The sequence below is a fragment of the Aulonocara sp. 'chitande type north' Nkhata Bay genome, linkage group LG3 (genome assembly GCF_057382095.1).
Source record: "Aulonocara sp. 'chitande type north' Nkhata Bay isolate Kocher_YH1m ecotype deep benthic linkage group LG3, A_spYH_male_GT1.1, whole genome shotgun sequence".
Taxonomy (NCBI): domain Eukaryota; kingdom Metazoa; phylum Chordata; class Actinopteri; order Cichliformes; family Cichlidae; genus Aulonocara; species Aulonocara sp. 'chitande type north' Nkhata Bay.
Genome location: NC_141346.1, coordinates 19150055 through 19167492, shown reverse-complemented (window position 1 = coordinate 19167492; position 17438 = coordinate 19150055). Strand labels below are relative to the sequence as shown.

The following is a 17438-nucleotide window of genomic DNA, read 5'->3' as shown; positions in this document are numbered from 1 at the left end:
GGCGTGAAGTCTTTGGCACTGGTACAACACAGGAGGTTTTCCAGAGCTGTGGGACTCTTCCCAACCTCAGGCTCAGGTTGAAGAGGTGCTCCATCACCCCACACAGTTGGTCCGCGCAGGACCTGACGACCCTCGAGCTGATGCCATCTGGGCCCGCTGCCTTCTTGCCATTAATCCTCCTCAGTTCCCTCCTAACCTGGGTGGTTGAGAGAGACAGGCTGGAGCCTTGTGTTGAGTGTGTATTGGATGCTGTTGTTGGGGGTGGGGAGGAGTGAGCAGGGTGAATAGAGGAGGTGTGAAGTGTCTGAGGTGTCAGAGGTGGAACAGCAGCAGTGGGGGTGGGTGAGTCTGCAGCCGATGTTGTAGACTGTCTCATGGTTGAATCAAATCTGTTGAAGAAATGATTCAGTTCATTTGCCCACCTCACATCCCTCCCAGGCAGAGAGTTCTGCTGTTTGTGGCCTGAGATGGTTCTGAGGCCTCTCCAGACTTCACCAACGTTGTTTTGCTGAAGCTGGTTCTCCATCTTCTGCCTGTAGCTGTCCTTCCCATTCCTTATCAGTCCCCTCAACTCTCTCTGCACCCTTTTCAACTCCAATATAATTTATTTTGTGTAATAAAGAACTGCAAGGATAGATGATTACAACAAATTGATGACTAATACATAAAAGTAATACATAGATGAATAATGATAATGAGTTATGATGCGTAATCATGGGAACAAGCGGGTTTACAAACAGGAGCAGCTGATTAGCATTAGAAAAGCTGAAATAATACCTCAACTGAAGCCAATTGTACTAAATGCACTAAATGTGCACAGTTACAAGAATATTTTTCGTTCTGTTGCTTTCTATTAATTTATATAATTTTAAGTTAAGCAGGACAGAGTTCTTTTAAAGAAAGATTTACTTATATTCTCAAAAGTTTAGCATGACAGGCTTCTGTTTAAGAAAGAGACCTGTTTTACTGTGTTAATGTTGTCATTTTGAGCTAAAAATAAATGGCTAAATGATCATTTGTTTCCCATATGGTCATATCACAAAGAATATGCATCTACTTAAATCAAATTCAAGTCAAATGGTTAAAAAATAATTTCACACACAAAAGAAGAGCTAGAAAATTCACCACACTGGGAAGGGTGAAGACAACTGGTTTGCCCAGCCCTGTCCACGAGGTGTCCCTTATTTATTTTTCAGGGAGTTGGCAACCCTACTCACTAACCCCCTCCCTCCTGTGCTGAATCGTAAGCGAATCACTCAGGACTCACTAACCCTCTCCTTCCTGTGCTGAATCATAGAGCGAACGAATCACTCAGGACTCACTAACCCCCTCCCTCCTGGCTCACAGCTTCTTCTTCGTCTTGGTTGGCAACCAATGTTAAGGCACATTACCGCCCCCTGACTCACAGCTCAGTGGACATTTAGATGAGAAAATATATATTTAACACATTTAAGGAAAATGCTAATAAAATAAAAATAAACAAAATAAATGTTTATTAAGCAATTTTGATAGAAAATTGCTTAATTTTAGAAATGTTTTTGCTCTTTTTTGCTCTATAAAATAGTTTTTTTTTTTTAGAATCATTCATCTTATTAGTGGCATTTACATGGAAAAGAGAAACAAATTAAGTTTGAGTGAAAATGTAAATTTTTTGCACTCTCTGGTCAACTGACTCAGTGAATCAAATGACTCAAAAAACCCAGATTCACTTTGGTGAGTGATTAAAACTCGATTCAGTAAAAAGAATCAAATTTACCATCACTACTGCTGAGGGATCACTACTCTCCACCGCTGACACTACTTCTTCTAGTGTAGCGTCAGCTACCGATGCGTACAGGACCGAGCGCCCTCTGCTGGCGAAACTTATACAACAGTAAAACTGACATTTCAGTGGCCATACTAAAAGAAAGTGTCTTTCAGTATAAAATAAAATGGGGGGTGGGGGTACTATTTTCATGTCTCTATCTTTAACATAGTGCCACAGTAGGCCTGTGGTGATCAGTAGTTGTTTAACAAGTTAGTGTCCTGTCTGGCAGTTTGTGCCAGAGAAACCACTTCTGCATCAATTTTTCATTTAATAACTTTTAAGTGGGCTGAGATCAATTTCTTTGCCTTGAGAAACTCTTGGATCCTTTTGCAGTGTGCTTTCGGTCATCATCCTTTCATACTTTGAAGCTTCTGTCGTGGAAGTTTTAAAGAAACTGCAAACACCTGGTGAGATATGGACAAAGAGTCCCACCATCTGTTTAATGTCTCACATTATAGTGTTTTAAATAAAATAAAAGCCTTTTATATAGAATTAGCAGAAATGACAATGACAAAACAGATACATTGTATTTTACTCTAAAGATTGCAAATCTTTCCACTTAATACTAAAGCTAACCTTATTTATTTATTTTTTGTCGGGTCCTGTTTGTTTGTTTGTTTTTTCAAGATTACAACTGACAATTAATTGCAATGGATCCAACAATGCCATTGTCACTCAGGAAAACACTCCAGTGGGATCTAAGATTGTTTGTGACAGGGACAGAACCGTCATCCCTGTGACTCCAGAGCTTTTCAAGATCTTAATAAAAGTATGTTTTTCTTAAATTCTTAATTTTTTCTTCTTAATTTCAGGTCTTCGTTATTCATCAAATGTTCCAACATTTGTTCCATGTTCCATGTGTTGAAATCACATGTTTAGTCACATGTTAAATCTTTGATAAACAGGGACCTTTACCCTTAATGGATTAAATCAAATATAATTCTTTAGTGTCTTCTGAAATTAGCTGCCTAGAGTACTTTTGCAGCAATTCATCTGTATTAATAACTTTGTGGATGCTCCTTGTTTCATCCTGAGTTCTGCCTCTTACACTCACTAGCTAATTTATAGAGCAGGCAACAGCTTAATTTTGAAATTTAGTTATCAGGCTGTGCGAAATGTAACACTGCTATAACTTTATAGTATATTTAATTGTAATACATTTTAATATTTGTAAATGGACTGATTCTTAAATAGCGCTTTTCTACTCTCCACTGTATACAACATGCCTCATTCACACCCACTCATACAAGCACTTCTAAACGCAAGTGCACACAGCACACAGTACATTCACACACAGTCACACTCCGATCAACGCATTGGAGGGAGATTTGGGGTTATTATCTTGCCCAAGGACACTTGACATGCAGACTGGGGAAGCTTAGGATCGAACCACCAAATTTTTGATCAGTAGCTGATCTGCTCTACCACCTGAGCCACAGCCACCTACAAATTTGTCAGTATATTAAAAAAATCCACCAAGGTCTTCAAGTCTAAGTTAATGATTTACTGGTTGAAAACTGACAACCCCCCCCCCCCCCCCCCCAAAAAAAAACCCAAAACAAAACAAAAAAACATAAAAAACAAAACAAAAACAAAAAACATATAACTTAGAATCAATGATTCCTATATGTGTGGTTTATATTGTCAATATACAGAGAGTACCATATAAAGATTTAAAAAGTCACATTCCTTGAAGGTCAATTGTATGGCCTGTATTTGTATAGTACTTTACTCAGTCCCTAAGGACCCCAAAGCGCTTCACACGTTCAGTCATCCACCCATTCACACACTCGTGATGGCAGCTACATTGTAGCCACAGCCGCCCAGGGGCACACTGACAGAGGCGAGGCTGCCGGACACTGGCGCCCTCTGACCACCACCAGTAGGCAACAGGTGAAGTGTCTTGCCCAAGGACAAGGCAAGTGTCTGAGCCGGGGCTCGAACCGGCAACCTTCCGATTACAAGATGAACTGCCAACTCTTGAGCCTTGGTGAGCCTTCATGGTGTGATCCTTCTTAATGATTAACACCTTAAAAACCAAGGACATGGTTATTGACTTCAGGAAGTCATCCCCTCATCCTGCGCTAACAATGGTAAATGGTGCAGCCATTGAACTGGTGGACAGTTATAAGTATTTGGGGGTTGTTCTTGATAAGTCTCTGTCCTTTGAGTCACATCTTGCTGCTACAGTGAAAAAGGTTCAACAAAGACTGTACTTTTTAAGGAGGTTGAGAGGTTTTAATGTTTCATCTGAAATGATGACTCTTTTTTATAAAAGTTTTATTGAATCTGTTTTAACCTTCTGTATCATTGCTTGGTACGGTAATATGTCCCTGAATAATAAGACCAGACTTAACAACCTGGTTAAAGTGGCGGGCAAGATTTCAGGGAGGTCTCAGGTCCAGCTTGTGGACTTTTATAACAGGCAGGTGCTGAGGAAGGCGACCTCTGTCCTGTTGTGTTCAGATCATCCTCTCTTTAATGATTTTCAACTGCTTCCATCAGGTCGTCGTTATAAAGTGACTGCAGTGAAGACAATGAGACACAGACTGTCTTTTGTACCCAGTGCTATTATCATAGTTAACAACACTAAACCGTAAGTGTCGTTGCCATTGCACATTGCACTTTTTTGATGAAAAATCTAGGTTGTTTTATCAGGTTTTTATTATATTATCTAGGTGAGTGTATGTGATGTGCTGGTTGTCTGTTTGTTTGTTTGTATGGACATACTGCAAATCAATTTCCCGTTAGGGACAATAAAGTTACCATTGACCATTGACCATTGATCGCCCCATGTAAGGAATTATATGGGGGTTTCACTAAGTTTCACATTCGTTTGGACCTTTGACTCCTTCTTCAAGCTCAAATAAGGTCAAACTTGTATAAAGTGGATTTCTTCTTGAAAACTAACTGCTTGTGTTTGCACTTGCAACATTTAGGAAGTGACATTGGTATATGGGGATTATAGTTTCCAAATATCATTTGACCTAACCTTTACATTTGTCACGGCTGGCGGAGTGAGCCGTGTGGTGTGGAGGAAAAGGAGGACCCAAAATGCAGCAGTGACTGATGATACGAGTGATGTTTATTTACAAAGTGGTGGTGGCAAAAACAGGCAACGAAGCATGAGACAAACTAACGGAAACCTAAACTGGGAGAAACTAAAGAGCAAACCTGAAATCTTACAAAACGGAGAGCGGAGCAGAGAGACGCAGACTAAGGAACAGGATACCAAGAAACACAGACGAGCCGACAACGAACACAGACCGACACCCACTATATACACACACACACAAGGTAATCGGGTAATCGCACACAGGAGGGAAGAACAGCTGATCTGAATACACATGATGACTGGAGGACACAAGCTGAACACAATGACAACAGACACAGACCTTCAGAATAGAACAGGAAATCTAGGACCCGAACCGGACACCAGGGGGGAGGACACAGAATAACTAGAACAGAGGAAAATAATCACAAAACACAAAACGCTGGGTCAACGACCCAGGACCATGACAACATTTCACATCTGCTTCTCTTTCAAATTGACCTAAAATCTTTAACAGAAAGAATGTAAAGAATTAGCTGACGTATTTAGAAATTTACTGTGGCACAATAATATTTAACAAGCTCAATTTATTATACAGATATTTACATCACCAGTTTATTATCGATTTACCTACTCTTAAATAATGTTTGTGTAAAAATAAAATCCACATAAACATCTGTCATGTAATCCTAATCTAAGTTTTACTGCAGTACAAAACAAACAAAAACAAAACTAATATATACAATATCCAGTACTATTCTGTTGAAAGTAAACACTGCCCAGAAGGTAGGTTGCCTTGGTTTGTGGTGTCAGAGTGCTTCTTGTTTTATCTATCATTTTAAACTTCAACTTTCAAGTGTGCCCTACACTTATTGTCTCCTTCTATTCTAGGAGAGATTCACAAATACTGGGCCAAAGATTCACTTGGATTTAAAAAGAGACTGATTTTCAAAACAGATTTTGATAACAGGGACCTCATGAATCCATTGTTTTCAATAACAAAAAGGTTTGCACAGTAACTGGAACTAACCACCGTATATGTAATATCACACATATAATGATATCATGAAAGATTTCAATTCCAAGTAACTGATAATCAAGTTCTAATGTTTTAAAGGCAATCGAATTAAACAGGTCTGTACATTTCTCTAAAAGTTTTAACGTGATAACCTTATCACTGACCTCTTCCTACATGTTTGCCATCTTCCATTAAATTCAGTGAGCACTTGTCTTTCACACAAAGTACATTTCAAACTGTTTAAATTTTGCTCTTTTTGTAATTTATAATCTGTTGGTGTCAATTCCAGGAGAATCCTTTCTCAAAAAAGAGATGGGACACTTGTTCAGTTGTTGGGAACGGTGGGATTCTGACAAACAGCGGCTGTGGAAAAACGATTGATTCAGCTGATTTTGTTATTAGGTGAGAAAGATGTCAAGAACAAAAATCATGATGAGGACTCTTCTCTCTGTAAGTAATATTTTGTTGTTTTTTTCAGGTGCAACCTTCCTCCTCTGGAAAATGAATTTAAGAGTGATGTTGGCATGAAGACTAACCTTGTGACAGCAAACCCAAGCATCTTAACAAAGAAGTGAGCCAAGAGTGACTCTAACATTGAACTGACCTGTTAGTTTTGTCTAGTTTCTTTAACTAATATATTCATTTGCAGGTATGGGTCACTGATGGCACGTCGACGGGCGTTTGTAGACAGTCTCCACCAGTATGGCAACTCCCTGCTCCTCTTTCCTTGCTTCTCTTCTGGTGGTACTCGTGCAGTGTGTCAGCGGGCTGTGTATGCCATTGAGGACATGGGAATTCCTATCCAACCAATCTTCACAAACCCTCAGTACTTACAAAGTATGGACCAATTCTGGAATTCTCAGGGGGTAAATGGACATCGGCCTAGCACTGGAGCATATATGATTAGTCTGGCTTTGGAATTATGTGAAACAGTTCATCTTTATGGATTCTGGCCATTTAGTAATCATCCATATAAGCTCTTTCCCCTGACTAACCACTACTATGATAATGTACCCTATAATAGTAGAATCCATGCAATGCCAGATGAGTTTTACTACTGGGTGCAACTGCACAACAAGGGCATTCTCAAGCTTCATCTTGAAGACTGTAAATCAGGTCAGGTCTAGTTTATATGATGGAATAAAATAAAAAAAGAGTCAAAGGAGCTTACAAAGAAAAGCGTCTGGACTTCTTTAAGTTGCTTGAAGACGTTTCACCTCTCATACGAGAAGCTTCTTCAGTTCTAAGGTCAAATGGTGGAGAGTCCCAGATTTAAACCTAGTGGGAGTATCCCCCCAAAGAGGGACCCCTGATGATCCTCTAATCGCCTGAGCCAAGGTGTGAAAATGGGTGTGGGTCCACATCAGCCAGGGTTTCGGGTGAGCTCATTGTGAAACCTGGCCCCACCTTATCATGCGAATTCCTGAGGTCAGATGGCCCAGGATGTGAGTGGGCATTCAGGTGTCTGGGGAGGGAACTCAAAACTGGATTATAGATGGCAGACAGTTGGTGTCGTAAACCCCCGCCTCTGTTCAAAGATGGTCGCTCAAAGTGGACATAGATGGCTTCTTTCACTCCTCTTTCAAACCATCTGTCCTCTCTGTCCAAAATGTGAACATTGGCATCCTCGAAAGAGTGTCCTTTATCCTTAAGATGCAGATGGACTGCTGAGTCTTGTCCTGTGGAGGTGGCTCTTCTATGTTGTGCCACGCGCTTGTCAAGTGGCTGTTTGGTCTCTCCAATGTAGAGGTCTGGGCATTCCTCGCTGCACTGTACAGCATACACCACATTGTTAAGTTTGTGTTTTGGTGTTTTGTCTTTCGGGTGAACCAGTTTCTGTCTGAGCGTGTTGCTGGGTCTGAAATGCACTGGGATGTCATGCTTGGAGAAAACTCTCCTGAGTTTTTCTGATACACCGGCTACATAGGGGATTACAGTGTTGTTGCGTCTGTCCTTCTTATCCTCCCTCGCTGGTGTCTGATCTTCTTTTCTGTGCCTCTTTGCTGACTTTATGAATGCCCAATTAGGATAACCGCATGTTTTGAGTGCTTCCTTTACATGTATGTGTTCCTTCTTTTTTCCTTCAGGCTTAGAGGGAACATGTTCTGCCCGGTGGTGTAGGGTCCTAATTACTCCAAGTTTGTGTTCCAGAGGGTGATGGGAGTCAAAGAGGAGGTACTGGTCCGTGTGTGTGGGCTTCCAGTAAACTTCAATGTTGAGGTTGCCATTCTCTTCAAGTATGTAGCGGTGAGGCAGAGGTCTAACAGTGTGCAGATCTGATTGGGTGTGAAGTTGGTCCTGTCTTCCAAGGAGCTGTCTTCTTGTAGTCGTTTTCTGACAGTCTCCTCGGCCTCCGTGGTGGGTATTCAAGTGAAGAGAGAGACTACATCAAAGGACACCATGGTTTCATCTGGATCCAGGGTAAGTTTCTGGAATTTGTCGGTGAAGTCGGTGGAGTTCTTGATGTGGTGTGGGGTGTTCACCACGAGAGGTGCAAGGATGGTAGCAAGGTGTTTTGCAATGTTATAAGTGGCTGAGTTTATGCTACTGACTATGGGTCTGAGTGGGACATTTTCCTTGTGGATTTTAGGAAGTCCGTAAGTGCAGGGTATGGCATCCCCTGGATAAAGGCGGTGATATGTAAGGCGGTCAATGATTTTGTCCTTTTCAAGGTCCTGAAGGCAAGCTATAACTTTCTTTTTGTAGCTGCTTGTGATACAAGTGATACAAGATCAAGGTGACTGAGGCAGCTCTGCCATGTTGTAGCTCAGACAGAGGTGAAGAGGCGAGGTCACACGTGACTGACTGATGATTCGGTGCTATAGATTAACTAGTATTTATTATCATGACAATTGTTAGGCTGCTGATGTAAATTGATTCATTAGTGTATATTTGACAAAGAATCTGAATTGACATGTCTCACTTTTTATATGGCGTGAATCAATGTGTTATTTTATCAGGCGGCAATATGTCCTAGTGCAGTCAGAGGGGAAGAGCCAGGGCCAAAGGTGAGGCACATCAAGCACAGAATAACAATAATATGCCAGCAGTTTATCTCAGTTAACGAGAGGAGAAGGCATGTGTGTGGCCCCTTCACATAGTGGACATTGAGTTGTTGTGTGGGACACCAGTAAAAGCATGTAGAATAGCATATGTAGGCAAGTATATTTCTCCTTTTTTATCAAGAAGCAAAGACAAAAAGGGGAAAAAAAGAAACAGGGCAGGGTTCGGTAGTTGAGTCATCTGTCCCCACCAATGCCAAAACCAAATCTACGCCCTTGGTCTATTTAGTAAAACAGTGTTCTTTTGATACAGACTGTAATATCAACGTGCTGGATTCTTGTTTTGATTCAGATCCCGTACCTGTCGGCTTAATTTGTTTCTTTTGTCTTTCACGATTTGTGGATAAGTAGTGTCCCCCCCCCCTTGTTGAGTGGAGTGCAGCTGGATCTATCTCCGCAGAACAAAGCACACACAGAGGACATCATTGCAAGTCTAAAAGATACCACAACTACTGATTTGAATCAGATACAAAACTTGTTCATGTCCTTTATCTGCAATTGTTGCACCCTCAGAGAGACATGACTCCATTGTCCTTTTTCTTGCAACTTTATTCTCCTCAGTTCAGGTTTGGAGTTTACAGGCAGCATAGCATATCATCAGCAAAACATCGCTCCCTCACGTCTCAGACACTGTTTGTTTTTTTTGCGCTTACTGATGACATCACACGTCTGAACTCTGACCTCCTGGAGCTAGTAAACTACAAAAATTAACTAGAAATGTGTCCAAAAACAAAACACAATTAAATAAGAATAGTCTTTAAAGATTTTCCCAACGATTCAGAAAAATGTAAGTTTTATAACTACTTTTAGAGCGCAAGGCAAGGCAAGGCAAGGCAAGTTTATTTGTATAGCACAATTCAACAACAAGGTGATTCAAAGTGCTTTACAGAGACATTAGAAACAAGAACAAATAAAAAGCATGATTTAAAATTGATTAAAACAAGCAAATAAACTAACTAACTAATTAATAAACAAACAAACAAACAAACAAACAACAGTATATAAAATCAAAACAGATAAAATCAGAGATAAAATCAGTAGTTAAATGTAAGTTTTTAAATTTAAGCTTAAAGTGTGGATTTGGTGCTTTATTCAAATGCAGCTGAGAATAGGTGAGTCTTCAACCTGGATTTAAATAAACTGAGTGTTTCAGCTGATCTGAGGCTTTCTGGGAGTTTGTTCCAGATATAAGGAGCATAAAAGCTGAATGCAGCTTCTCCGTGTCTGGTTCTGACTCTGGGAACTGATAGAAGACCGGATCCAGATGACCTGAGGGATCTGGATGGTTCATACTGGGTCAGGAGGTCACTGATGTATTTTGGTCCTAAACCATTCAGAGCTTTATAGGCCAGCATCAGAACTTTAAAGTCTATCCTCTGACGGACAGGCAGCCAGTGTAAGGACCTCAGAGCTGGACTGATGTGGTCCACTTTTTTGGTCTTAGTGAGGACTCGAGCAGCAGAGTTCTGAATGAGCTGTAGTTGTCTGACTGATTTTTTAGGTAGACCTGTAAAGATGCTGTTACAGTAATCAAGCCTACTAAAGATGAATGCATGGACTAGTTTTTCCAGGTCCTGTTGAGACATCAGATCTTTTATCCTTGAAATATTCTTGAGGTGATAGTAAGCTGACTTTGTTATTGTCTTAATGTGTTTTTCTAAGTTTAGGTCTGCATCCATCACTACACCCAAATTTCTCGCCTGGTTTGTGGTTTTTAGATGTATAGATTGAAGTTCTCTGGTGACCTGTAATCGTTTTTCTTTGGCGCCAAAGACTATTACCTCAGTTTTGTTTTTGTTTAGCTGGAGAAAATTGTGGCACAACCAGTCATTGATTTCCTCAATGCATTTACCAAGAGCCTGTACAGGGCCTCGGTCTCCTGGTGACATTGTGATATATATTTGTGTGTCATCTGCATAGCTGTGATAGTTTATTTTGTTGTTGTTTATAATCTGTGCCAGTGGGAGCATGTAGATGTTAAACAGAAGGGGTCCCAAGATGGAACCTTGGGGAACTCCATATGTGATACTTGTCTGCTCAGATGTGAAGTTACCTATTGATACAAAGTATTTCCTGTTTTCTAAGTATGTTTTGAACCAGTTTAGTACAGTTCCTGAAAGACCTGTCCAGTTCTCCAGTCGTTTGAGTAATATGTTGTGGTCAACTGTATCAAATGCTGCACTGAGATCCAGTAAAACTAAGACTGACATTTTTCCACTGTCTGTATTCAGACATATGTCATTAAACACTTTGGTCAGAGCAGTTTCAGTGCTGTGGTTCTGTCTAAAACCTGACTGGAAGGCATCGTAGCAATTATTCTGTTTTAAGAAGTAACTGAGCTGTTGAGAAACTGCTTTTTCAATGATCTTACTTAAAAACGGGAGATTTGAGATCGGCCTGTAGTTGTTCATTTGTGTCTTGTCAAGATTGTCCTTTTTCAGTATAGGTTTGATTACAGCAGTTTTTAGTGGTTCTGGAAACACACCTGATAATAAAGAAAAGTTGACGATCTGTAACAGGTCTGACTCTAAAGTCTTTGAGACCTTTTTGAAAAAACTTGTTGGCAGGACATCTAAACAGCAGGAGGAGGAGTTCAGTTGACCTAAGATGTCCTCCAGGTCTTTGCTGTTAATCGGGTGAAACTGTTTCATGGTGTTTAAACAGTTTTTTGGTGGACACAGTACATATCCTGGATCTGCTGTTGATGTACCAATTGCTTGTCTAATTTTTTGGATTTTTTCAGTGAAGAATTTGGCAAAGTCATTGCAGGCCATGGTCGAATGAAGTTCAGCTGCCACTGACACAGGGGGGTTTGTTAGCCTGTCAACTGTAGAAAATAAGACCCGAGCATTATGGCTGTTTTTAGTGATGATGTCAGAGAAGTAGGACCTCCTTGCATTCCTCAGTTGTAAATTATAATTGTGAAGTTTCTCTTTATAAATGTCATAATGAACCTGGAGGTTTGTTTTTCTCCATCTGCGCTCAGCTTTCCTACACTCTCTTTTTTCATTTTTCACCAGTGTGGAGTTTCTCCATGGAGACTTTTTCCTTCCAGAGATAACCTTCACCTTAATGGGAGCAATAGTGTCCATTACATTTAACATGTTAGCATTGAAGCTATTGACGAGCTCATTGACTGACCCTCTGGACAGGTCAGGTGTTAATGGGAAGACCTGGTTAAAAATTGCACTACTGTGTTCAGTTATACACCGTTTTGTGATCACTGTTGTTGATATATTTGTGTGGGCTGAGATTTTACTTTCAAAGAAAACACAGTAATGATCAGACACGCCCACATCAGACACAGTAACCTTTGAAATGCTCAGGCCCTTGGAGATCAGTAGGTCAAGAGTGTGTCCTCTATTATGTGTGGCCTCTGTTACATGCTGAGTCAGCCCAAAGTTGCCCAGAGTGTTGCTCAGATCTTTAGTCCCTTTGTCCTGAGGGTTGTCCACATGAATGTTAAAATCCCCAGCAATAATTACACAGTCAAAATCAACACAGATCACAGACAGCAGTTCACTGAGGTCATTAAAAAAGTCTGTGCAGTATTTGGGAGGCCTGTAAACATTAAGAAACACAACTTTGGATGGGGCCTTCAGCTGTAAAGCCACATATTCAAAAGACTGAAAACTTCCAGGAGATAGCTGCTTACATTGAAATGATTCATTAAATAAGACACCAACCCCTCCTCCTCTCCTGCTCGCCCTGACCTCACTGATAAAACTGTAGTTAGGAGGGGTCGTCTCGATGAGAACAGCTCCACTGTTACTTTGGTCCAACCAAGTTTCAGTTAAAAACATAAAATCAAGGCTGTGCTCAGTGATTAAATCATTAATTAAAAATGTTTTCCCAGCTAGAGATCTAATGTTTAATAAAGCCAACTTAAGTGTTTTAGAGGTATTACTTGTCCCCTCGTGTTTGGGAGCAGTCTGTGGCACACAAGGTATGTTTACTATGTTTAAAGATCTTTTAGAGTGCAGCTCTCTGTGTTTTGACCAGGCCACATGTCTCCTGTCACCTAAAAGTACAGAAATTTTAAAACCTTCTAGTAAACAGGGTCCCAGCTTCTCCTGGGAAAAGTCATCACTGCCATAATCCTCACAGCCCGGACCCTTCACACATCACGCATCAGACTGCGGAGACAGGGCATGAAGAGGAACTAAGGGGGGCGAGGCTGGGCAATGTGACTTCGATTGCTCTGTTGAGGGTGGGGCTCGATGGCGAACCTTTGGCCGCTCTGGTGGGGGGTTTATGGGGGACAAAAAGGGATTGGGACGGGGGGTAGATCTGAGCCCAGCATTGACCCGCTCCATCATCTCCTCAGTGAATTTCAGGTGTGGGGAGGAGGGAGAAAGGGAGGGGGAGGAGGGTGATGGCCTGTCAGGGGTTTGGGGGACTGGGGAAGGTCGTGGTCCCTGGTCCTGGTCGTTGGTGTTGTTGAGAGAGTTGGAGGCAAATAGGGACCCCTCTTCTTGCCTTAGATGTCTCTCCTTTCTGAGGCTCTTCCTCAGATGCCATGGATGTCTCTCCTTTCTGAGGCTCTTCCCGGGTGGGGGCAAATGGAGCTCCTCCTCAAGGTTTCTGCTGGGCTTTGTCTGTTCTTGGAGTACTGTTTGTTCCTCTTTATGAGATAACTCCTCGTTTATCTCAGCCTTGGCACCAAGCACGGATGGATGACGTATGGAATAAAACAAGTTGGAGGTGAACAGTTTCACCCCTGACTTGTTAAAATTAAATCCATTTGCTTTGAACAGATGCCTGCGTTCCCAAAAAATATTAAAGTTGTCGATAAAATGCACTGAGTGGTCAGCACATGCTGATATAAGCCATTTATTCAGTGTAAACAACCTGCTGAATCTCTCGTCTCCTCCTCTGACCGGCGGTACAGGTCCACTGATGAATACAGCTGCATTCAGAGAGTTTGCAGTGTTTAATAATCCAGTAAAGTCCCGTTTCAGAACCTCCGACTGTTGTTTGGACACATCGTTTGACCCTGTATGCAGAACAATGTTTGTCACAGTTGGATATTCATCTGCAATTTGAAGAATTCTCTCCTTCAGGTTGTTGACCATATCGTTAGGAAAGCAGAGGACTTTAGTGTTCTTACCGCACATCCTTTGTACATCCTTTACGGCAGAGTCACCCACAATCAGCGTTTCAGGCCTAGCCTTTAGCTTTCCCTGTGGCCTTTCACTTTTCAACAGATTTTCAGACCTTATTTCGCTGCTTTTAGATGGATGGTTGTCCGATATAGATCCAGGGTCCTTTGATAGTGGAGCAAATCTGTTCTGCAGTTTCACATTCAGTTGTTTTGGAGGTTTGTTGTTAACCTTCCTATTCACGGTTGTCCAGTCCTGTTTCCTCCCGTATACAGGGGTAGAAGAGCTTCTCTGTCTCGTAGGAAGTGAAGGCCAGTCGGTTTCAGAGATTTCAGCTCGCTGTGCCCTGCCTGTGATACGTCCTCCCCCTTCCAGGAGACATGATTTATGTCTTGGTTTTGCACCAAGACAGTCTAAGGGGGGATTATCACTTGAGGATTTATAATAATGCACAGAGTCTACTTTCTTGGTCATGTTATCTGTGCTCCTTAGCTGTGTACTAGCTTGCTCATCGCCATTGTTTTGAATCAAAGGCAAGGTTGTTTCATTTCCACACAGTCCATTTACCTCCACGTTTACTTCTAAGCGATGAATTTTTGTCTCCAGTACTGCAATCTTCTGCAGGAGGCTGTGGTAGTCATCTATGGAGAGGGAAGGTATCTTGTTGCTAGTTAGCCTAGCGGTTAGCACCTTTCCAGGCTATTGAGGCTGCTCGGTGCCCAGACGCTGTAATCAGGCTTCAGCTGTGTGTAGGCCACAGACACACGGAGCGCTGAGGACAAGGTAACCATAAAATGTTGCTGTTTCTGTTAAGAACACTCTAGTCCTAATGATCTACAAGTGTCCAGAAGTTATCGCAGGTAAGCTCACACGGAAAAAAGGGAAAAAATCAGCAGCATAAAAATCAATAAAAATCAATATAAGAAGCAAAGCATTCAAGAGCAAAGAGATGAAGCGTCCACACCCACAATATTCCGCATGTAACAGACAACCTAATGAGTTCAAGCAGCAAGCAACAGGTTATCACTGCAGGAAAAGAAAAATGTCTGTGATTAATTGATGTTTTTAACGAAATCCTTTTATTGCATGTAACACACAGACAGACCAACAGAGGGCAGTAATATCTCTTCAACATACATTGTAAAATTAGTATTATGACACTCCCACTTAATTGTACCATGGAGCTCACTTACCTGACTGCCATTGCTTATTTCTTTCCAAAAAAAAATTATGCACCTATATCACAGTGCTACTAGAAAATAAAACATGTTCTCTTTTGTTTTGAACGCACACAAAAAAAATGTACTGTGTCCATCTTAGACAAAACTATTATTCTGCATTGCAGTTATATGCTTGACATCTTAACATAAGCATAATGCAGGCATGTTAAGCATATGATAACCCTTTTTAAACTGAACACAGTCCAATCTTCTCTCTGAGATACTCAAACCTTTGTCTAGGCAGTGGTTTGGTTAAGATGTCAGCCTTCATGTTTTCTGTACAGCAATACTTCAGCTGGATTTGTCCATTTTGCACACATTCACGAATGTAGTGGTAACGAATGTCTATGTGCTTTGTTCTTGCATGATCAATTGGATTTTTTGCAATTGCATTTGCTCCTTGATCCTCCTCCAGGATCACTGTTGCTGTGGTCTCCATTCCAAGCTCAGTTAGTAGTCGTCTTAACTAGGGCAGGGCGATATGGCCAAAAATATTTATCACAATATATATTTTAAAATTTGCGATAACGATATAACTGACGATATAATTTTTGCGAGACAAAATACAACTCCACAACTTTACTAGCGCAAAAAAACCCCCCCATCCATTTATTTTTTCTTAAACAAGCAGCTGTTTTTTTATGTGCATTAAAGCTATATAAACATTTAACAGTGCAAATGCAAATTCCTTGCTGAAAGTTTAACCAGGCATTTCCAGTAAAAATGGGCTGACATATCCTGAGCATAACCATGTATAATATCCACTGAAGTTAAAAAGAGGTGCTTTGCTACATTAAACTGCAGTGTGCCAAATAAAAACGTCAAATAAAATGAAAACGTTTAAGGTGCACGGGATTATAAGACACATTAAGCAAAACAAAGCAGTCAGATAAATCAAACTTTATCCAACTCATTCTTCTTGCTTCCTCCACTTCTGTACCATTGATTCATTAATGCTGAATTCTATCACAGCTGCTCTATTCCCATGTTGTTGCAGTATATTAATGACTAACCTCGTATTTTGGATGGATTATCTCAGTTGTTCTCCTGACTGAAGTTTGGTCCGTTTACAGCATCCTGCCATGCCATTGCATTTGTCTCTAACCATGAGGAACCTTCACGTTAACGTTTATTGAGTGGAAAAGTGTTAGTGTTCGTCCTCCAGCTTAGTGTTGCGCGAATCATGAACGAATCGTTCAATACTCGAGAATCACTTTACTGACTAATAAATCATGATTCACAAGCCCAACTGACTCATCCCTGTTGCTGTTAGCAGCAATGTATCTAGCTTATAATTAAAATTGTGGAGAAAAACACAACATCCAGTATCTTAAGAAAAAAATTTCTGCTCTGAACTGGAAGAAAAAACCCTGAGTAGAAGCTCACATCAAGACAATAGCTCCTTGGTTCACAGTAGCATCGCTCTGCTAACATGCTAACAGCACATTTGAGCTGCTCACCCCCTCCCTTCCTGTGCTGAATCATAGAGGAACGAATCACTCACTCACCCCCTCCTTCCTGGCTCACAGCTTCTTCTTCTTCTTGGTTGGCAACCAATGTTAAGGGGCATCTGGTGCAATGCCAAATGAGTTTTCCCACTGGGCGGAGCTGCATAATAAGGGCGTGCTCAAGCTTCACCTTGGAGACTGTAAATCAGATCAGGTCTAGTTTGAATTTTGCAATAACAAAAGAATATGTTCAAGTATCCAAATGAGAGGCCAAGAGATTTGCACTCAAACCAAATGTATTAGAGAGATGTACACTACATATTATTTCAACAGTCTTTCTTTAAATTTTTGTTCCATTTCATGTGTTAGAAATAAGTTGTTTTTTTGCTAAAGTTTCTTTTTAACAACATTTGCAATGCATGGTCATGATAAAGTTGATACACTCCTCGTTAGAAGGAGGGTACAATACGCTCAGTGTTGGTCAAGTTACTTGAAAAGAGTAATCAGTAACTAATTACCGATTACTTCACCAAAAATTAATCCTGTTATTTTACTGATTACTTATTTTCAAAAGTAATTAATTACTTAGTTGCTTAGTTACTTTTTAAAAACACGATTTACAACCCGAATAGGTGATAAAGCGATAGATCTTTCAGCCCAATTCTACTTTTTCTGCATAATCCATCATACAAAATACAAAATGTAATCAAATGGAAAAGTCCCTTTTTA

General features: G+C 40.8%; 2 protein-coding genes and 1 pseudogene across 4 annotated transcripts in view; 2 read left to right on the top strand and 1 right to left on the bottom strand.

Annotated features, from left to right (window-relative positions):
* The window catches only part of LOC147334366 (alpha-2,8-sialyltransferase 8E-like), a 65573-nt gene extending 48644 nt beyond the window's left edge, over nt 1–16929 (top strand). The window contains exons 8-12 of one of the 3 annotated variants that reach the window (XM_086271512.1): nt 2431–2576; nt 6167–6279; nt 6356–6448; nt 6527–6900; nt 16826–16929. In XM_086271512.1, coding sequence (XP_086127638.1) covers nt 2431–2576; nt 6167–6279; nt 6356–6448; nt 6527–6900; nt 16826–16929 — 830 coding nt within the window. Of the gene's footprint in view, nt 1–2430; nt 2577–6166; nt 6280–6355; nt 6449–6526; nt 7005–16825 lie in introns of those variants that run through there. The other 2 variants (XM_086271523.1, XM_086271517.1) reach the window with 2 other exon arrangements.
* Nucleotides 1–17438, top strand: part of LOC147334363 (low affinity immunoglobulin gamma Fc region receptor III-like) — a 529842-nt gene that overhangs the window by 484137 nt on the left and 28267 nt on the right. The gene's annotated exons all lie outside the window — the stretch shown is intronic.
* Nucleotides 7198–15245, bottom strand: LOC147334367 (uncharacterized; annotated as a pseudogene).